We start from the raw sequence: 23,810 nt of genomic DNA on the forward strand, positions 1-23,810 counted from the left end.
TATGATTAATAATATATATTCTTAAAATGGATACTCTGTACATGTGTCAAAACGGGAACTGAATGGGTTAAGGAACAGCAAGAACTGATGGAGACAAGAACTGGACCAGCAGCCTTGAGGTTTTAAGATCCAGTGCTTCAGGCTCTACAGCATACTGTCTTCAGTAAGAAACTGAAAAGAATGACTCAATTTTAATTTTTTAACACAAAGCATACAGATGGGCTTTATTTAAAAGAAATGTCTTCCTAGAATTTGTAGCATATCTGCAGACTAGTTTATTTGTAGCAGTTAGTACCTGCGGCACTTTTATTATGCTGGAAAAGGACAGGAAACTGGAGTACCTAGAGGAAACCCACTCAAAGGGAGAACATACAAACTCCATGCAGGGAGGACCTGGGACACAAACCCTGGCCTCCTTACTGGGAGGCAGCAGTGCTACTACTGCACCACCATGCCACCTGTCCAACATTGTAATACCCTGAAAAATTTGTTACATGCTTTTTTAACTGGTAATGTAATTCGAAAAGAAATCAAAGATCACCATGCAGGCGCATGGGCTAGCTGCAATGTCAAAAAAGTGCAGCCTGAACCCCCTTATCATACTTAATGCTACATCTGCCACTTTCAGCCAAGCTTCAACTCAATGGATTTTACTAAATAAATAATCACTAATAATCATAAAATTCCCCAAAAGCAGATATATTCTTTTTGCAGTCAAATTCAATCTTTTAAATAATTCAGAATTTCCATCACTATTAAAATTTAAAGGTTTTACCCGAGAGTAGTACTCACTTAAAGCACTCCAGCCGCAGCTCGAGAGCCAGTTTTCCGGCAAGATACTCCTCTCCATCCATGACTGAAGGAATTTTCTGAGTGTCCTCAATAAGTACAGCCATCTCACTGTCCCGTTTTCCCAGCATGCTTCTGTCATTAATATTGGCCGAACCTGAAGGAAGTAATCATCACAAAGGAAGGATCTTTTTAAATTAAGGGTAAATACAATGCCACAGCACCAGGTAAAAGACACACATGAAATGGTTAAATGCACCATGCCACAATCAATTATATACTTAATAAAATGTCTACCAGCAAACTAAAATAATTTACATAATGCTTTTGCTGAATGTGAATCATGATCAACATTTCATTTTTAATTTTAAATTCTTGTGCCTTTGCCGAATGTGAATCACAAGCAACATTTTATTTTTAATGTCAAATTTACAATTAATACACAATTTCAAAAGCTGCAACACATATTTTTATTTTGATGAGGATATTAATACATTTCTAAGAACAAAGCTTAGGAAAATGCCTGAATGAAGTAAAATCAAAAGTAGAGTAAAATATTTTGAGTTTGTGCTCATACAGCAGATGTCACAGAATAAGCTTTCACTGGGGTATCATAAAATATGGAAGCGTGTTAATGCAAATGTCATGGATGCCTTTATGGCTTAAAAGTGCAACTCCAAAACACATAAGTTTGTCTTTCTTAGCTCTTGGGTGTTTTTATGTGTGCAAGAACTTATATCCAAGAGTCCCATTTTAAATGTGACAGAGTGATGGGTCCAGAGAGGTCTGCGTTCCACTTCACAAAATGCAAGTTGTCTTTATGACAATGAAAGAGGGGTGCTGGAGAAATTTGCTGTCTTGTGTGGACATTCTAAACTAAATTAAAGATTAGTTAATTAAATAATCCTTCATGAACCTGTTTATCTGCAGAAATTTTAAATAAACATCAAGTTCAAGTGGCTTTATTGTCACACCTTCCATGCACTTTATTGTATGTATCATAAAGTAACATTACTCAGGACCATGGAGCAATATATACACAAAAAGTACATAAACACAGGGGAAGTGCATGACAAATTAAGGACTATACTATACTATATTCTACTAAACTATACAACACTATATTCTACTAAACTATATTACACTATACAATACTATTACATAAGTGAATAAATAATAGGTACATCAATAGAAATTAATAAACTGAACTAGACAGTAATGCATTAATGATAACAATGACAATATTAGACATAAAAGTAGTAACAAATATCCTATATATAAAGAGACTACTAGAAGCAGATCAAAGAGTTCACAGTCTGGACTGAAAAATGGTAGAAGCTGTTGCAGAACCTGGCGAACTGGTTCGGATGCTTCAGTACCTTTTGCCAGTTGGAAACAGGACAAAGAGACTGTGGGAAGGGTGGGAGCAGTCCTCTGGATTGCAGTAGGCTTCACGGATGCAACACTTAATAAAAATGTCTATTGGAGGGTAAAGAGGACCCTTTTCTGCTGTGTGCACTACCCATTGCAGTTCCCAAACCAGACAGTAGTGCAACGAGTCAGAATGCTCTTGATGGTGCTCTTCCAGTATATGGTGAAAATGGAAAGCCGCCGAAGGAAGAGATGATGCTGTGCCTTCTTGGCTATTGAGGTGGTGTTAATTGTACAGATGAGGTCAGCTGACAGGTGCACAACAGGAAATATGGTGCCCTTGACCAATTCCACCATGGAGCGCTCAATGTGCAATGAGCTGTAAGCTCTCCTATAATCGTGAGTCAAATCAAATCAAATTTTTCTTGTCACATACAATTATGCACATATTGCAAATTGTTGTGAAATGCTTAGTTACAGAAGTTCAAGAAAAATATATAAAACAGGAACAGAAGTGGGCTGAGTATATAGTCCTGCGGGGCACTAGTACTCAGCATTATTGTTTTGGAGATGGTGTTTCTGATGCAGACTGTCAGGGGTCTCTCTGACAGAAGTCCAGAATCCAGTCACACAAGGATGTGTTGTATCCCAGCAGACTCAATTTATCTATGATGTTCTAAGGTATGATGGTGTTGATTGTTGAACTAAAGTCTATGAAAAGCATTCCAGCATAAGCACTTTTTTATCCAGGTGGGACAGGACTAAATGAATAATATATGACATAGTGTAATGATTCTAATATTTAAAATGGAAAGGCAATGTGATATGGGTAAATCAACTTACAGTTGGCCCAAGTGTAGCCTCTTGAAGCTCTTCATGATGACAGGGTTAGCACTATAGGACGAATGTCACTGAGGCAAAAGACAGGGGCCTTTTTTGACACAGGCATAGTGGTTAATGTTTTGAGGTACTTAAGGATGACTGCCTGCCTCACGGAAATGCACAAGATGTCTATAAGCATATCAGTCAGCTGGTTTCCACATTCCCTGAGCACCTGGTCAGGTACATTGGCCTGTCTGCTTTGTATGGGTTTATATTCAGCAAAGTCTTTATCACATCAGCCTTGGACAAACACAGTACTACTTGCTGAATGGTCTGTTCTTGTCAAACTTTTTCTATACAGAAAGGGATTCAAACACATTAATGTGTTCATCTACAGAAATACTAGATATAATCTACACTTAGCCTAGTACATACCAAGTTTGCATACATTTTACCTTCAAGCTGAATCTCAATGTGTTGCAATTATTTTCTACTGATGTGAGTCTCTGTTTTTTATATCTTTAGATTAAAAATGAACATTCAAGTTGAGTACCCTAAAGAAAATACATATTCCCTTTTATATTCTCTTTAAATATGACTATAGAAACAATTCAAAAGGAAAATGATATTTATAATTCATAATCACACCATTAATGTTGAGATAATTTAGTTTAAATTAGTAATGACATCCCACATTTCATCTGAATGAATCAAAATTGAGAAGATTCAATTAGTAATAATTGAAATGCAAAATTATTCGAATAAAGTCATCTTCAGTTCCATATACATAGTATCCAATTACAGTAAATTCATCCATCCGCATTCAGGTCCACAGGATGATGGATGCATCAAGGGATGCATGATGGGAACTAACCCTGCATCAGGTGCCACTGCAATGCAGACCCACACATTGCACACACCAACACACTCCTTTTAGGCCAGACTGCAACATATTCTGTGGTTAATTTGAAATATCCTATTGTTGTGCTTCTGAACAATCTACTTTAGTATATACACAGTTAGCCTTTAAACATGCGTTATTAGGTGACATGCACTTTAAACAAGAAAGCAATCACAAAAACATGGCTGGACTGTTCTAGTATTCTACTGCATCCATCCTGCATCCCAGATTTGGCTTACTCAGATTCCCACTTAATTGGACCTTTTAAAGATATAATCTGTGACAAAAATGTTTGGACAGGGTAGGGGGGAGGTGTACTCTTGTTTATTACTGATGGAAGTCTCATGAAGTTGGAAGATAGGACATAAAAACATGAACAGAGTAGTAAATACAGTACATGTACTAATCCTATGAGTTTGTTTAAACAATCCTGTAACAACTTAATAGAAATAAAAAACTAAGTTGAAAAATGTTTGCTAACACTTTAGTTTAGGTAACAATAATGAACAGTTATTAACAGTGTGCATGTTAATAAATATACAGTATTATAATTCTTTCTAATACAATATAGAACAATGAAGAATATAAGTAACACATTTACAGAGTTTTATTATGTCAATAATAATTTATTACTGTTAATATCATACTAAGTAAAATAAGAGTATTTAAAGACTGTTACTAGCTGCTTCATAATGGATACCTAAAAATGTCTAGGCAACCACTTATGATTTAAATTAAATAAATAATTCTCTTTATCAAGTATTGTACAAAATCAAGGGTCCCACGTCACTATGGGTGGTGGGAACTCCTTAGATTGTAAAATGGGTCCTTTGTGACAGCAGGTTTCCAAGGCCTGAACAGCTTTTTTCCACACCAGTAGCTCCTCTGCATTAGTTATGCAATTCCAATGAGATAACAATACTCTTTAATGAAGTAAACTTTTATTTTCTCAATTTTCATAACTGGCATGTTTATTACATGCCAATAACAGCACATGGGTGGAAGTAGTAGCTAAGACACAACAATGCTTATTCAATTCTTAGCTAACTGTATAAACCTGAGCAAGTCACTTGACTTATTACTTCTCCAAAAATATAAATACCCGTAAAGGCACCTGGTATCAGACTAAAATAAAAATAATAACAATTTACGTCAAAATAATAACAATTTACGTCACAAACTGCTGTACAGAAAAATGTAGAAAATCCAGGTATGACAGAACCACCCAGGACTGTCTGCAGTATGTGCTGGATGTATTAGACTTACCTTCTAAATGTTGCCAATGAAATATTCTCACTAATTTATTAGTCTTGTTTTGTAAATTACAAGTGCTCATGACAGAAGGTGCTATATTAAGACAGTTTTAAACTAATACACAGTACAGTAAGAACTGTAGTAGAAGAGCTGAGATTCTGTGTAAATAGTTTATTTTTTCACTTTTCATTTTGCCTTTTGAGTGTCCTTGCCTCAGACTGTTTGTTTAAAAAGTGCAAGGCAATGATTTTGATTTGATAATACGATTTAATTTTGATGCAGTTTATTTTGTGCACTTATTTTTATTAACTGTTTTGCTGTAATAAAAGACAGCATTTGTTTTAACAATGTTTTGTCTGTTTGTCTTACTACTAGAGGCTCTGGACAGTCAAAAATTACTAGATACCCAGTGCAAAGACAATGTAAAGTACACTGTCTAGTACACAGAGCATCACATGTCTGACACTCTGGGGCTCTGAACTGAAGCACTGAGTATGAAAATGAATGGAGAGCTAATGGAAAATATGACTTCTTTACACTGCCAAAGTGAGACAGAACTGCTATTTCTGAGAGGCTTTTGTCTTACGTTTATATTACAGAAATCTGCTATGAAAGACTCAAGAGAGTCACACATACATAAAGTATGAAGGACAGTCAGCTGCTTGTTTTCAAATGAGCTCAATGTCTTGAAGATCTGAGGAAATTAAAACTGTGGTCTGTCATAAAGGGGTCAGACAGCAACAGCAATAAGCAGAGACATGAATGAGCTCCAGAGCACAAACACAAATGTGAACAGAGTCATTCCATTGGCAACTGAAGCCTCATGGCTGAAGGCAGCCCTTTACACAATTTTTCCACACAGCAGTCAGACTTCAATACATCATGAGGAAACTGTGATGAGAACATACAAAATCACCTCTAGCCTGTTCAGAAGAAACACCTACAAAAACATTATAAAAAATCAACACATCAAATGTTTGCTTGCCTAACAGAGGCATACAGTTTTTGTATTGTTTCAGATGTGTCTATGTAACTACTGTGTCACCTATGAAAGCATAGTGAAAGTCAACAACGCAGAAACACTAAAGAATGGATGCAGGGTTTTGTAAGTGAGAATTTGCACAGTGGGAAAAATGGCTTAAACAGAGAATCGGAAGGGGGAAATAAGATAGAACATAATGTGGAGGGAAGGAGCAGTGATGGATCTCGCAATTTTGCTGCCATAGGCAAAGCTGTAAATGGTGCCCTATCCCCACCTCTTTGCTTTGATTGGAATTATCACTGCCAGGCCTGTACACAGAAACCTGGACACACTGAAAACAAGTCTGGATTGGAGAGAGTGAAATACAGAGGGTCTGGGTTGAAAATAGTGAATTTACAATTTGAAACTGCCAAGAGGGGAGGATTGTGTGATTACTTATAGCAGTGCCTGTTTACAAACCTTTAAGGGGTGACACTTCAGAAAACACATTTATTATTATTATTTTATTTATTTATTTGTAATTAAATATTTTTCTAAACAAAAAAAAGAAATTGTTTTGCATAATCAAATTTTCACCTACACTAGCTGTAATATCTATAAATCTCTATTTAACGCACATGTGCGAGTCTGAGGCAACCAATGGGTTCAAAAGATTATGCCAAACCAGTGTGTGTTTAGGCAGACCTCCCGAGGCAAAACCTACCTAAGCCTGTTAACATCACTTCCAGTTCCGGGGCCCCAATGACATCCCTTCCTCTGACCCACCAATAAAAACGCCATCATGTTCCTATAAATTAAGTTCTGTCTTGAGCGCAGGTTGTAATGACTTTTGAATTGCTGCTAATTTTTGCATCTGTTTCAAGTATACAGGGTTGCAACCCCTAACCCTTTTCTGTCTCCAAATTATCTTTTCACAACCATCAGACAAACATGCATCTTAATGATGATGGTGATAGTTTAGTTATAAACTTACAAAAGCAGCTCCATAATATATGCATTTCATTTAAATAAATAAATAATGAAAAACAACTTAATATAATCACTAAATTCAACAGAAATATGATGGTTATCTTCAAACATTTATCCATGTTTCAGTTGTACTGTATCTTTGTTTATGAAAATACTGCAAAATAACATTTCAATCAATGCATGACTTCTAGTAAGAGACAGACTATGAAAAACTTTTTTGTAGCATGCCAACAACGGAAGATTATATTTACCATATTAGGAAGACGATTACAGTTTGAGTTAAATCAGTTTCTAGAAATATATTCAAGAGCTGCAGTCCTTTTGCCATTTTGATTGTTCAATTTTATTTTGTGTCTTCTGTGCTGCAGTTTGAGGATTATTTTAATTATCATCATTGTCTTCATATTTGTTGTTCTTGTTAATGTTGAAATGTGAAGGTCGTCAGATGTTAAGACCAAACATCGCCAGTACGTGAAAATTATATAAAAAAATATAATCAGACAGTTGTGTTTGTAAGTCAGTGTCTGTTTTGTTTTAAAAAGCTGCCCTTCTTAAATTTTGCCCAACTAGTTCACCTAAATGGTAGGCCTGGGGGCAGCTGGTCAAAATGTTCCAAAGTCACACTATTCAAAAAACAGACAAGCCATAAAACAGGTTTAGAATACCACACAAGGAAAGAAACACAAAAAACTGAAGCATGGCCTGCTCATCTCTATAACAAATACAGGGAAAAGACCAATGTGGAAATTGTTTTAGCTACTGTTATATAACTTAAATATTGTATACAATAAACAATAGAAAAAGTGAATGGTGGTTGACCAAAGTGCAGCCTTTGACAATGTGTCATATTCCAGCCTGAATTTTTGTTGAGAAGTGAAGTGTGATGCATACATCTGAACCACTAGGTGGTGCTAAACAGTAACTGGACTGCTAATCATCAGTCTGCATTACACAACTGTATTTGAAAAAGGAAAAACAGAAAAAAAAAAAGCCAGAAAGAAACTTTTCTAGCACATCTGCTATACAAAGTCACCAGCAGGAAAACGGCTATTGAGCAAGCAATATTAGGCAAGCAAAAGCAGCATGATTTATAGTAAGAAGGCCATGTGCTTCTTCCACTTATTGCAAAGATGACTTCCCTGAATCAGAAAACACTAGAGAGGCTTGAGAAATGCTACTGAAGTGTGCCCTTACTTCTTTTTTCATATTTTAACAAAGTAAAACAGGCATATGTCTGCCCATTATTCCTTCTGCTCTAATTAAACATTGTACAACATAAAGAATTAACTTCAAAGCTAGACTTGATGTAATTTTGAAAGAATTAAGCGGATGTGACTGGTAAGCATTGTTGGGCTGAATGACCTGTTTTTGTTTTATATTTCTAATGTTCCAATTAGGGTATACTCTAAATTATTATGATGCTTTTTTCAAACTTTGAATGACATACAAAAGATGGGACTATTTTCTATTTTGTCACTTTACCTTCTTGTTAATAAGCTAACATCAATGACTTTTTAGAAACAGTGGTATACATTTGCATAATACAGATGAAGTAAGGCAAATTTCAGGTTTTCAAATACAAAACTATGTACTATGTAAAAACTTGTAGACCTTGTGTGTTTTCAAAGAGGCGATATAAAATATAAAGTGAGTTTAAAGGAAAGCTTTTTTTTCAAATTTGAGCCTAAATAAAAATGACCAGAAATCCCTATATTGCCAACTATCTGGCTTAGTGTCTCCTTTTCTGAACTATAATTAATTTAGTGTGCATGACAAATGAAAGGGAACACTGTAGAGTGCTGGACCTCCCCGTTACACAAACTTACCGATGATGACGGTGTTGTCGTCAGCTATCAGCATCTTGCTGTGGACGTAGATTAACTCTGTGACTAGTCTCCCCTCCAGTTCAGCAAAAGTTCTTAGGCCACAAAATGAGATGTAATTGATCCACTTGTCTCCCACTGTTAATTCACCAATAAAAATACTTATTAGGAAAAAGAAGCCAAAAACAAATATTCAAATGATGAAATCTGTCTGCTTTAAAAATAACAAAATTTGAAAATCATTTATGTGAATACAAATTTAAAGGAAACTTCCACAAGTTTTGTTTTTTTTCAGGCTGCTAATTTGCATTGACACTAATGTGGGTGTCCTGAAGCCTGGTTATTGACATCATGTGACCTTGGTTACTTAATCTCTGGACTATTCTGAGTTATGGATCTGGTGGGTAGTATCTTTGTCTATTCTCAGTCATGTGATTGGGCAGCATCATGAAATTTGGTATCATCATGCTGCCTCTATAGAAGATAGCAGTATGGATATCCAAAACATCCTCTGCTAACAAGGCTCTATTAAGAACCTCCTTCTAGAATGACAGGAAGCTATAAGGAGTTTTTGAAGAGTGTTTAATGTTAGAACCTTTGCTTTGTTTTGTTTCTCATTTTGTCTTTTGGTTTAGTTTATTGTTCTCTGTTTTGACCCTTTCTGCCTGGCCCTCAGCTTGTCTTATCTATGACGATACTTTCATCTCTTAGTTATTTTCTTATTCATAAACCTTAGGGCATTGTATTATTTCAGAGTGACCTTACCAATGGGTAGCAGTGGTTTTTAGGTTGCAGTAAACCCTGCAAGTGTAAATGATGCAAAAGAATGAAATTATCTGGAACAGCAGAGGAAGAACATGAGGGACTAGTGGGAAGCTAGCATTATGCCTTCAGGATTATAGGTAGCCAGCACTGGAGTTCCACATAGAACAGAGTTTGGCCACTTATAAAAGTGGGTACTTGCCTCTTTAGATAAAAAATAGATGCACTGGAATCATACATCTTTGAAGGATATCACCTGACCCTGAGTTAAAAGACTTTCACATACCATTATACTTTAGTTCTAAAATTGAAAAGCAATTTGGAGTGAAGGCAGTGTGACCAGGAGATAAACAGCGAAAGGTAAGAATGAGAGTTGCTTTACAAGTTTTTGTAAAGCCAATTCACAAGTAAGTGAGGGCACAACAAGGTGTTTATTCTCAGTGAAACGTTTTAAGGTTTCTTATGCCTTTTATTTGCCTAATTGGGACTTTGGTTGCCCTTCTTCTTCATCCTTGAATGAATTTTATATAATAAGCACTACTCCAATGTATTGTGTAGTGTATTTTGAATTTTGGTGGTGTTTTGCTTTTTACTACATTTTAAGAAAACAGCTTCAATTTTGATAAAGTGACGAGGACTTATTTAATAGGCTACAAATGACACAATGAGATCATAATTTATATACTAATGTTCACTATCAGTTGAAAATGAACAGCTTCCATAAGTTTTTCGGAAGGACTTTGCTTGATGTGCTGCAGCATAATGATTTGATAAGATGGAAACAATACTGATCATACAAAATTCGGTTGCATATTGCTTATCATACAATTTATGCCATTATTTCCATTGGTCAGCACGGATTACCCTATAGTTTACCCACCTCCAACCCTGGCAGGCTTTTTTAAAACTATGCCAAATAATAAGCTCAGTTCAAAAGAGTGGGTTACAGTCCAGATTGTATTGCTAATATGGAAACTGACAGTGGCAACACCATCACTTTCTGGAAAATGCAGGTATATGCATATAGACTTGCTGTTTAATTTCTCAGGATGGATGTATACATCCCAGTAAATATTATTTGCCAAATGGCATAGCTGATAACTGCACACCCAGACACAGGAGAGTCAATTTTGTTGGTGTATAGTACTTTGTTGGTGTATAGTACTGACAGTACTTTGTTTATTCATAATGTTGCTTGGTTATTTATTTTTCAAAATGCCTGGCTGCTATATTTTGTTTTGATACATTATAATTTGTGCATTTGTGTGTGATGATATAATTTGATCATGTGAAGATTTTGTAATGCACACTATGTTGATAAAGAGTTGACAAGTATTTTATTTAATAAGGTATTTTTTAGCAATAAAAAATATTTTTTCTACCTGTGCTGACAGATTAATTGAACATACAGTGCACACTTTGGTTTGGAGAGTAGTCATAGTATAAGAGGGAAATCACCATGGGTAAATGTGCTAGAAATATAAGCAATAAGAACCCTGTTTTAGTGGTTCTGAACCTGATTGACAATAATTATATTGCTTCAGTATGCCATGGTAATGATCAGATATTTACTACTGTCAAAGTGGTAAAACAAGCATTGAAAACAACTAAATTGTGCTACAGTGCTCGTTGCAGGCAGCGCCAAGCAGGTGTGCCTACTTATCTCAAATAATATTTATTGCTTGTTACATATTAGATGTTTTATTAATGTCCATCTATTAAATTTAGTACCGTATTGAACTGAAACCCCATTTAGAGTTGATCACTTCCTTGCATCCGATGCCACTGGGACAGCCTCTGGTTCCTCCAATCTTGAATTTAATAGTTTGCCTAATAATGTAATGCTGTGCCATTAAATAATTAATACATGTAGTAGCCAGTGTAAAGGAATGTAAGTAGAGCAGGATTAAAAAAGACAGCATTGGTCCAAAAAGGAGCTTTTCATTTTTGCTAAGATATTAATACATTTAAGACTTGAATGTTTAATTAACAGGCAGGGAAAACACAATAATCTTTTTTTTCATTATATTTATTAATACAGCTCTGATGCAGTAATATGGTATTGTAAATGGTGTTTCCACTGCCTCCTAGTGGTTGCTCAAAGCACATGCAGCAATAATAAGATATAGTGTCAGGTTAAATGTAACTCCACAAGGTGGTGATGGTGAGTTTTAAGAATGTTACCAGTTTGCATTTGTTGAACATGTTTATTGAATATTATTGAAAAGTAGAAGTAGAAGAGACATAGGCTAAATGCGCTATTTAACACTGATTTAAATTTTCATGTGTTAAAATTTGTTAACAATTAGATTCCATATAAAAACTTGCTTCATGGAATATCTTCATATTTAGTAAAAAAAAATTTCTTCTGCTTAACATCTTTTGACATTCATTTTCACAAAATGTCAGTGTCATGATGATGTAAAGCATCTTTGCATCTATAAGCCATTCATTTAAGTTCTTTTTATTAGATCCACAGTAATTATTACCTTTCTGAAAATCAAACTAAATCAAAAATGCACTTTGCCTTATTGTCAAAGTGATGAGAAACAATATGACGTACACCCCTGGCGTAGCTATGTGTAATATCGAACAGCAATTAAAGTTGACCTTTGCCTGCATAATGTAACACAGCATAAAGATGGACAACATCTTTTAAATGTTTAAGACTACTCCTTGTATTATCTGTGTTTGTTACTTTCATTGGTTGTAACTGTTTATTCTTTTGAGAGCACACAAGTGACTTTTCAACCTTTGCCCTAGTGGGTTTGATTAGCTGTGGTGTAAGGCATCAGGACAGATGCGAGAAGAAACATCACTATAATTTGATTTTATAGTGGTTCCATTATAGCGGTTATATAGAGTAATGCAAGAAACTAAAGAGGTAAACATTTTCTTAAAATAGAATTGGCTAACATATTTTTAATACTGTATATTCTTGTTCACTGTGGCACTGCAGAATGGCAATGTGCTGCATGTGGATTGGACATAACTGTACAGTACAAGTAAGAATTTCACTGTACTCTGTACATGTGACGTTACCACTGTGAGTTTTCTAAAACCTCAAAACTCTTGTCCATCGCGGAGGCAAGCATTGGTTTGCAACCTCATTGCATAACGCGTGGGTCAGCCAATGGTTGACGCGAGTAAGAGTCTAACCTGGCCACTAACATGGTACCATTACTACTTATTTGCTCTGTCTATGTGTATTAAAGTGGTAGTTCCTATTTGAGTAAAGACCCTGACTGTGCGTGTTTTGATAAAAATATTGGAAGCCTGTGGACATGTACCAGGAATGGGGTCCTGCACCGATAAACGCTCAACAGGCATACAATGTTTCTCTTCCACCAGAGCCGGGTGAGGCTCCAGCAGGCTTTCCCGCCCTTGCCTGTTCCCGGGATGTGCTGATGAAGATGATGCAGAGTGTTTCTTATTCTGTTTTGAATGCATGGCAACACTGATGCACTGGGACAAGAGAGACCGGGCAGCTATTTTGGCCCTCTTTTTGACCGGGGAGGCGCTAAAGATGATGTGAAATCTTCCTCCTGAAAGGCTTGATGATCATGACTTACTAAAGCAATAGATCCTCCTCCACATGGCTATGAGCCCCTTGGCCAAGGGCAGTAAATTTTGGCTGTGGCGAATTGATCTGGATCGGACAATATGAGGACAGATCTAGGATTTAGTAGATCTGATTCTGACAATTTCAATGTCCCTAGTAAGTTGGCCAAATGCGAAATTCCGGCCCTGTTGGACACTGGTAGTGACCTCTGTGTAGTCTGCCATGATTTGCTCCAACAGATTACCTACACAGATATGGACTGGGTTAACATTCGCTGTGTTCATGAAGACATTAAACAATATGAAACTATCTTACTCCCTATGAAATTTAAGGGGAGAAACTTTAAAGTTTGGACTGCCATATTAGATACTTCAAACTGCCCTCTTAATAGGGAAGATGAATACACTTTCCTCACACATCCTAGCCACCTGCAGGGCATCTCTCTCTACAGTTGAAAGAGTGAGGCTTGTCGTGGACAACATTGGTCAAGGAGATGGCTTAGATATTGAACCTGATTTGTCCAGTGAGGTAGGGGGTGACCCTCACCTGAATGTCCAGGACAACTGGAAGACTCTTTGCACCTCCACAGATCAGATATTAAAAACAATGGATGGAGAAGAGCTGTGTCAGGCATGGGGGAATCAGGGACTAATACTCCGACTTAGTTTGTGCACTTGCAACGGGCTGACAGCAACTTAGACTTGGCATTTAAATAAACACATGTCACAAATGACTCTTACTATATGTAGCAGGAGAGCCTGGACTTCACAACACCACACATTTTATTTGATTAACTCTTTCAGGGCGGATGTCGACTTTTGTCAGAATTCAGGGGTAGAGGACGGTAATCAGCCTTGGAACTCACCGTTACATTTTAGTTCAATTCTCTTTGCTAGAAGGAAAGTTAGCTTCGTTAGCTTACCTGCATATGCGTGAGTAGCAAAGAGCAAACAACCTCTAAAATGGCACAGACATCTGACAAGAGACCAATGCGAATGAGCAAAGCAAAACTCTCTGTGGACGACATTTTATGTAATATCGCCGAATCAGACTCTGACTTGTCGGACTCCAATTTTGATGCAACATATCGGTCCCCAGCAGTTTGTGGTGCTGAACACACTTGTGTAGCTGATGCGCCTACGGCAACGTTCGCCTGGGAGGAGTGCCACTTACCATGACAACAGGTACAAACCACATTTTGTCACACTGCCACAAGAAGACAGACCAGGCAGCTGGCCCGCCATGCATTCCTACAGGCCATCGAGCAGGCCCTACACAGCCACCAGGGACCCTGACTGCAGCCACAGCAACAGACGTTTTACATTGATTTACATGTGAAACCATTGCTTTGTGTGCTTTTCAGAAAAGTGAGATGCCTGCAAAAAATATTCAGCCCTCAAAGAGTTAAGGATGGTTTCTTATACTGTATCTGGTGATTTCTGGCTCTTACATACAAAGGACAGCGTATGTAAGGACGGTGCATGTTCCCAAAACATTAACATTTATATGTTACTTACATAAAAGCCAGATCGAATATTATTTACCTTGATTTATTTACTAACTTCCTACAGCGTAAAGTCACAAGTAGAGTGCAGAGCTTCCCATGTACATATACAAATTACAGCGATAGCAAAATCGCGATTTGCATTCTTGCTCTGATGTAGAAATGTTGTCATTATTTGAGTTGACATCTGTTACAGCGCGTCTATGTGAAAACAGCAGTGTCAAATGCAGGAGGGTTTGGTTGGGATTGTGAACGCGGCTGAGAGAATAAAACTGAATACAAAAAAAACAAAGCTAACCTTTATAAGTATCATAAATTACACCGGCTGTTACAGACTAGAATCAAATGTATCTTTTTATTCTAAAATAGTAAGAATACGAGGAGCTCACTTCTCAAAACGGACTCGTCCGGGATCGAACCCGTGAAGTTTTGATTACCAATCAACAGTTGATACCGTTACGCCTCCGAAGCAATCGTAGCAAATGCGTGTCAATGTCGCACCCTAATGCAGGTTTTTCTGCAGTTATATTTTTTAATAAAAGCACATTTGTTCTGTTATATTTGTACCTTTTGTGAAAGTATTTCTTTGATATTTGGAATGCAGGTTTCACACATTATACACTTCATGTCTACATTTTGTCAATTATTACTAAAACATGAAAAACGTTTCTGTTTTAACAATGTGTTTACATAGATCGTTGTAGACATGGAACACACATGAAATGCAAGTGTTCCAAATACCGATATAGTATTTATAAAAGGTGTCATTTTGCTTGACTTCTCACTCTATACAACTCTAAGCAGCTGACACACAGGTAAACAGACTTGAGCTGAGAAAACTGTGAGGCAGTGGAAGGATGTGACAGTAGGCTGCTTGCTGTTTGTTGCTTATCCACACATTTACAGAACAAAAGACGCTGACGAAGAAGTGTGAAGCGATTTAAGGTGGGACGGATCTACGAGTTTTTTCTTAGGCTCTGGTAATTCTAGTGTTAAAATACATATTCACCATATTGTCTTCTGGAAGTGACAAGGAATGTCATACGAAAGGAGGTAAACGCAGATACTTGAATGGAGTATAATTCGCAAAAGGAAACGTGAATGGAGAAGCCCAATTATTTTGGTTCTAAATCTAGACATTTTGGTTTGGTTCTTGAATAAGGTTTCAAAGTTTGATGCGCATCTGATGCTGCGTACTGATGATTTGTTGGAGAAACTCGGACATGCCTCGTATATTTTTACCCTGCATCTCCCCCAGCTGTGTGGTGAGCCAAAACTCTAGCAACACAGGCAGAGATTGCTTGTCTGTCACCGAGGCAACCATGGGTTTGCAGCATCGCCACGTAACATGCAGATCGGCTGATGGTTGATGCGGAGAAAATAGTAACCTGACCACTAACACGGCACCCTTACTGGTTATTTGCTGCATCTGTGTGTATTAAAGTGGTAGCTCCCGTTGAATAAAGGCCCTGACTGTGCCCGTTTTGAAAAAAATAAAGCTGATTTTCCTGAAGCATGTGGACTCGACATATTCTCTCTGGTGCAAGACAGTGACTCACACGTCACAACTACTATTACTACTACTGCTAATACTACTACTATGCTTAATTGCTTAGACAATCTTGTCTGTGTATCATAAGCCTAACAAACATGGAAGAACTGGAAGATGGATTGCATCCGCTTGATGTCTATTGAATAATTTACTTTTATACAAGAACTGTGTTTGTTCTTTTCCAAGATATGCATCATTTTTATATTTTTGCATTCATCTTCATGGCTGTTACTAATCCATTGACATATGCTGTGAATGTGCATTTTTTATGCATGTTTTTTTTACCATGTTTCTGTTGTAAATCTTTTGACTTTCTGTACCAAATGAATTTTACAGAAATGTGATTGCTCATTCTTTAATGATGTTAAGTGTGACTTGGTGTAACAACAGAGGTTGTACATTCAAATTCAATGGCATACACAAGCCACTCATGTTCACAAACTTGAGAATGACTTTCTCTTTCATATTCTTTTGGATTTATGTTCCTATCCACAAATGTTGTGTAAATGAAGGTTAGTATCTAGTATTCTGTACACAAACACCTTCTATGTTTTATAAACTATAAATCCAATCAAATATTATGGGGTTTGGATATAATGCTTGAAAAAAAAAATGTTAGTGAAACTATTCTCTTGAGTTCATTAGGACACATCAAATCATGCTTTAAAATGTATATGTGTCAAGGAACACCCATATTAGCTGTATGTTACCTCAAAAACTAGACACAGGGCTCTCACTCATGACATGCTGATGTAACAATGGCATTTAAACCTATAAAGAAAGACATGAGACTGCTTCATTTTATTTATAACTAGCAAAATACCCGCGCTTTGCAGCTAAGTAGTGTGTTAAAGAAGTAATGAAAAAGAAAAGGAAACATTTTGAAAATAACGTAACATGATTGTCAATGTAATCAATGTAATTGTTTTGTCACTGTTATCTATATCTAAATCTATCTCCTTTGGGGTGCGAGCAGCTGTTGCTGGGGGTGCCAGAATCCATCGAGGAAGAAAAATGAAAAACATTATTTGTACAAAATCTTAATTTATCTATCCATTCCTAAATAATTAAATGGGCAGGCTATTTCGTATCAGTGCAATATGCTGCTTGTTAAAACGGATGACTCCTGCTCTTGCGTGCACTTACTGTAGTGCTGCGTGGGTATTATGAACTATCGTATCTGTTCAAGTTCTATTTAAATTTTAAATATAAGTAATTTTTATTTAGTTGACAGAAATATGTTTGTTAGGAATGTAAGTTAAATTTAGTCATCATTGCATACATTTTTCTTCACCATAGAAATTTAAAGACTAAATTCAACTTACATTCCTACCAAAGATATTTCTGTCGACTAAATAGAACCTACTTATATCCATTTCCAATTCGAGCTATTGAGCTGTCGCCTGCCTGCCTGGATAAGTCACCCTCGCTTTGCTCTTACTTTTTTAGCGTTCATTTAATCATGGTTAGTCGCGAAAAAATTAGAACATGGAAGGAAGATTACACTGAGTATAGCTTTAACAAAACAATTATTGATGGCGAATAAAGTATCCATTATTCATAAAGCTTCAATTGGTGATCTGTTTTTCTGCATCAACCTCATATTTTTTCATAGTTCTTCTGAAACCAAGGGGGTGTGAGGTTAAAATGAATCGGGAAGCGCTGATATATATATATTGAATATATTGAAATAATTTTACTGTCAAAAAATGCAAACAGTATGCGGCACGTGTTTAGCCCTAATTTTGGGCTCATCAGGCGTAAACACTCACTGCACCTCCTCTCGGGAATCGAACCTCGGACGTCAGCGCTAGAGGCAAAGCCTCTCGTGTTGCGCCACGGCGTGTGGTTCGTTTATTTGACAGTATGTAGATTGAGGTGTATATATATATATATATATACTCCTGTAGCCACAATAAATGCTTTTATTTTATAGACAAACCAGGGATGAACAAGTTCCTTTCTACTGCAGCCACAGCCGCGACACACATAAAAAACATCAATAATAACTCATAAACTTGCAATATTATTTAGGAAAATCGCAACATTTTACTCACCAAAAATTTGGATTATTTGTAAACAAAATCCATCGTCCTCTCTTTCCTCAAAACAGTTCAATTACTCTGCCGTACGGATTATCCGTGCACTTCAGTTCCATCAAAACCTCACTCTATCACCATCGAAGTTAATGCTGAAAGGCGAACCCGCCCTATGGTATTTCTGGCATAAGTTTGATTTCACTTTAGGGCTGAAAATGTCCGCTTGACAGAAGCAGTGTACACAGGAATTCTCTCCGCCAAATATACCAATGTAAACAGCTGCCCCATGCTCTCATTCAGATTTTTCTGATGAAGGAAGTCAAGGAGATCAGTGGGAGATCAAAAAGCGCTCCGTGGCTCTTGTGTTAAAGTGGAGAAGGCTGCATGTGTGAAATTTTTCTTGTATTCCCAAAACTTCTGGGGCTCGAGGAGCGTGATAAATATCAGGTTTTCATGGTCTTGAAATCTGGTCTGTGTCTGTCAAATAATATTGTCCAGAAACCTGCCATGGAGTTGGCCGTAGTGTACGCGACGATCTTTCGCTCGGAGCGTTTGCCGTGCGTTCAATGGCCTTGTAGAGTTCCTTATATCAGCTTCTATCCAATCAATGGGTCTGAATACGGTGATGTTGCCGTACGCCTGCTAGAGGGCCCTATTGACACCAACTCAAAATCTAATTGGTTGAAGCAACAAGTTAATTGACATTTATTCTGTGTTATAGAGTGCCTCCACAACAGATTGTGAAAGCCTCTCTGCCTGGCAACAAATGATGCCTGAAATGTGATTGGTTAAATATTTTAATACGAAACTCCGCCTCCCACGGCTATCGAGCTGCATTCTATTACAGTATATATGGACGAAAATACATTCCAGTTATGACCATTACGCGTAGAATTTCGAAATGAAACCTACCCAACTTTTGTAAGTAAGCTGTAAGGAATGAGCCTGCCAAATTTCAGCCTTCTACCTACACGGGATGTTGGAGAATTAGTGATGAGTGAGTCAGTCAGTGAGTGAGTGAGTCAGTGAGGGCTTTGCCTTTTATTAGTATAGATAGTAATCTCTCATTATGGACAGCATAACAGGTTCCACATCAAGCATTTTATTATATTCTTCATCAATTTCTTTCCATAAACTGTAGGTTCATGGGGTCATTATTGTCATATATGATAGATGCATACAGTTGCATGTATGCAAAATTCCCCTAGCTTTTAGGTAAAAGGCTAAATAAGGCAAACAGCCAGGCCACCTGAAATAATGGAAACAGATACAAATGTTTATGAATGTAACGAGTATTTTTTGCCTATCAAAGTAAAGTGAAGAAGATTCCCTTTTTCAGCAGTTCGTTTCCTATTTTTAGCACATAATAGCAACATAATATACTTACTTTCAGCCTTCAGTTGTGAAATAATAGAGTTTTCTCCCTTGATCATTGTCCTGAGAAGAATAAAATAAGACTTTGCACTTATTATCCTTTACATATGTCTCAGATAACACATAAGCTATCAAGTCAGACAAATCCTATAGCACTAAGTGAATTAAAAAAAACACATACCACATGCAGTTTGCTTTGACTCCTACAACAGTAAAAACCTTTTGTTTTTGTATAAATTACCTTCCATAAGTGCTGAATAGCACTAATCTCATATCAGCTTTTATGTCTGTCTATCTGAACAACAGAGATAGTCTATAACTAAACAGCAATAACTTGGTTGATATTAGCATTATTTCTGTACAACAACATTTGTAGAAACTAGGAAGACAGCTGGGTGACTCTCCACCTTTCACTGGCTAACTTGACTTGGTCAAAGCAATGTGAGCATACATCATCATTCTATGCCACAATTTCATCCTTTTAAGTGTCTCCATCCTTTTCAAGCAAATGGAGTTTTAAAAAAGACTAATGCCAGAGTGAATAGACTAGAATCAAAAGTGTTGTTGTGTGGATCTGCATTCAAGTTCCCGAGACAGGTAGAAAGAGGGCATGGAGACAAGTTTAACTAAAACAGAAGTCTGTACTGAATGGAAAGGATCACAAATAAGACAAATATCATAATGAAGAACTAGCAAGTTTCAAATCGGAAAGTGAACAATAAAGACTATGTAGGAATCAAGTTTGCATAATAATCCAAAAACAGAAAAGAAACAAGAATAAATTGTGAGTACAGTATTGTAAACAACAAACTGAGCCAATATGTGGCCAAAAACAGAATGTAAACAGCCATAAGAAATTTGCCTCAAATGGCCTTGCTTTACAGTAATAGATAGGTGTTAACCAGTGTGAGGCAAAAGGTTGCTCAGAAAAATAAAATGATTACTTTATTCATATTTAAGCCATGATACAAATTTGATGAGGAGCATTTCATTCGTTAATTCTGAATATGAAATGGAATGTTGGCATGTTTCCAAAATCAAAAAAAGTATAAATGACTTGAAAAAAGATAGCAAAGTACATCACGTAAGCTGATTTATTGTTTTATATTAAAAAAAGGAGGTCTCTATTTTAATACATTTTTGCTTAATGTACTGCATGCATAAATTTCATTGTACTCTGTATGTGTGACAATACTATCTTCTACCACTCTTACTACAATGCGTACCAGGAATATAATGGTATACCATATTCTGCAAGAGTCAAGATAACATCTATGAATTCATGACAAATGTTAAAAGTGTCCTGGAAAAACAAGCTAGCAATGTTCATGAAATAATGAAGTTAGAGCTCAACCGACAGACTGTTATTTTATCATTCCCAATCAGTTATTTTTGTTTTGTTGCCCATATTGCACCACTCTGTTATTCCAGGCCAGTACTTTTGGTGGAATGATAAATAGACAGACAGTGCTAAGCTAATGATAGTTAAATAGATAGATAGCAATGAGCTTATGATAGACAGATAGATAGATACACAGACAGACAGACACAGATAGATAGATACACAGATAGATAGATAGATAGATAGATAGATAGATAGATAGATAGATAGATAGATAGATAGTGTGGAGGACTGCCGGCTTCTTACTCCGGTCCTCAACCCCAGGCCGCCAGGAGGAGCTCTCCCGACAGCAGGGCATCATGGACCTTGTAATGTTTATACACAGCCCTGCTGGATACCCTGGGGTCCGCTGGGAGTCACTGTAGGGGGGCTTGTGGGCTCATATGTGCCCTATAACCCGGGAGTATGTCACGGTCACGTGACAGGAAGAAACAACGTGCTCCCGGGTTGAAGAAAAGGACTGTTTACCCTGATCCGGAAGGAATAAGGAACTGTGGACTGATTGGGCAGGAACACCTCCGGGTCAGGGTGTATAAAAGGACTATGGGAAAGTCCAGACACTGAGCTGAGCTGGGAGGTAAAGGGGCGAAGTGTCTGGGCGAGGAGGAGAGAAAATAATGTTGTTGTTAATTGAATATATGAGTAGTGTGGAGGGTGCTTTGTACACGTTAGTGATAATTAATAAAGAGTATTGGACTTTTATCCAGTGTCCAGCGTGGTACCTGAGGGTTCAAGGGAGCACTAGCGCCCCCTACTGCCACAATAGATAGATTTTTTTGATAAATTTTAATTTTTTAATTTATATTTTTAATTAAAAATGTTAAGATTTGGCCTGAGACTTGTTACTTGTTCCTATACTTTTTTAAATAGATTTTTAAATTAAATTGGAGATTTGCTGCTGTCATTACAGACTCAACTTTGGCCCATCTCAAATGCCTTTTCGGACTAGATGCTAACTTGAGAGATGTGACAGGCTAAGGACAGTGGATCTATGGGTACCATACATCTACAGCATATGAGTATGTAGGAGACTGATTAACTTAAACTGGGATACATTAAATATTCCTGTACTCAGCTGGTAGCACTGTAATCTGACACCTTATTGGAGGAGCATCTTGTTTTAGGCTGGAAAAAGTGAAGGCATGGAGTGAGGACGAAAATAAGATTAAAAAGGGAATATTTTATCACTTTTTAAATTGAAAGAACTGTCACATCTAATGCCAAATCACGGTGAGTTCAGGTACTGTTATTTGTTTGTTAGTTCGGCAAACTGGCTTACACCTTCTATTTCAGATGCTATTTAAGGCTGGATGGGTGTCATCTGATATCATCAGAGGAAGTGGAAAAAGCAGAAGAGGGTGTGGAGAATTATGTGAATGAGAAATATAAGATGAGAAACATTACAATTAAAGTCGTGATCCATACTTTGAAATACTGACTGAATGTGTCCATGTTACTGCAAAGGAGAAGGTTGCTTATTTTTAAGTTTGACAATTAACATGATTCATTCTGATATCAAGACTCTAATGGTGAATCATTCTGAACAAAACTCTAATGCAGTGGTAAGCAAAGTTGGATGGCTGCAGTGGTTGCAAAATTTTGTTCCAACCCAGGTTCTTAATGAGAAGTCAATTATTGCTAATAAAGCACTTACTGCTCAAGTAACATTTTTCTGCTTCATATCAATGGTCTCGCCTGTTAGGTTTCCTCACCCTTAATTGCTTATTTCAGTCTTAAAATGCTGCATTCAGTGTTTTTAACAGCTCTTTATTAGCAATAAGATGCAGATGACAAAGAAGGCAGCAGTTCTTCATCTAACTTGTTTCCATTTGTTCCTATGTGGATTTACCATGCACTCTTTGGCTTAATAAAAAACTTTAAGAGAAAAATGTGACAGACTGAAAATTATCTGGTTTAGGCTTCAATTTATTTGAAAGATTTACTTGGAAAGGAACACAATCTATGATATAAGAATATTACATTTCAGACTAAACTGTATAATAGACGGACAGTAGCTCAACCTGGCCAGGACACCATGAGGATGGAAGGAAGAGGGGAGGCAGCTACTTTTGGACACTGCCACCCCCAAAACGCTAGATGGCAGCTCCCCTGGAGTGTAATGGTGCTCCGGATTCCCGCAGGGCATCCTGGGACTTGGAGTTTGGTTTCTAAGCCCTGTTGGGTACTGTGCATGCTACCAAGAGGAGCTGTGAGAGGACCAGAGGGGCCATGCCTCATCCATAGCCCAGAAGTACTCCCAAGTCGCAAGGATGGGATGGAAACCCTGAAGTTCTTCCAGGCTGAAGAAAAAAGCCAGTTCTTCATTAGACTCAGATCAAGGACTATATAAAGAAAGGATTGCTGGAGACCCAGCAAGCGAACTGGAGTCGGGAGAAGTAGGTCAGGGCTTGCTGGGAGGTGTGGAAGTGAGAATTGTGTTTATTGATTGTGCTTAATATAATTGTATTCCTGTTTATTGTGACAGAGGTGCATCTCGGCACCATAAGAAGAAGAAAAAGATTAAAACATCTTCTTTGTGATTTTAATCTGTGTGCGGTAGATCTGTCTGTAGGGTTTGAATGGGCAACAGCAACCCCTAGAATCTTACAACTGCCATTAAATTAAACAAGGTCTGAGATTTGCAATCATTGGTTTCTAATTAAGTAGTCGGGTGGAATGAAAACCTGCATCCACTGCAGCCCTA

The 23,810-nt window shown here is 37.1% G+C and overlaps 1 protein-coding gene across 5 annotated transcripts in view; it reads right to left on the bottom strand.

Moving 5' to 3' along the window:
- The window catches only part of pld1a (phospholipase D1a), a 254,737-nt gene that overhangs the window by 17,843 nt on the left and 213,084 nt on the right, over positions 1–23,810 (bottom strand). For all 5 annotated transcript variants that reach the window (XM_039761453.1, XM_039761463.1, XM_039761429.1 and 2 more), the window contains 3 exons: positions 19,718–19,767; positions 8,915–9,049; positions 793–946 (listed from right to left, as the gene is read on the bottom strand). In XM_039761453.1, coding sequence (XP_039617387.1) covers positions 793–946; positions 8,915–9,049; positions 19,718–19,767 — 339 coding nt within the window. The remainder of the gene's footprint in view (positions 1–792; positions 947–8,914; positions 9,050–19,717; positions 19,768–23,810) is intronic.

Source organism: Polypterus senegalus, chromosome 1 (genome assembly GCF_016835505.1).
Source record: "Polypterus senegalus isolate Bchr_013 chromosome 1, ASM1683550v1, whole genome shotgun sequence".
NCBI lineage: Eukaryota > Metazoa > Chordata > Cladistia > Polypteriformes > Polypteridae > Polypterus > Polypterus senegalus.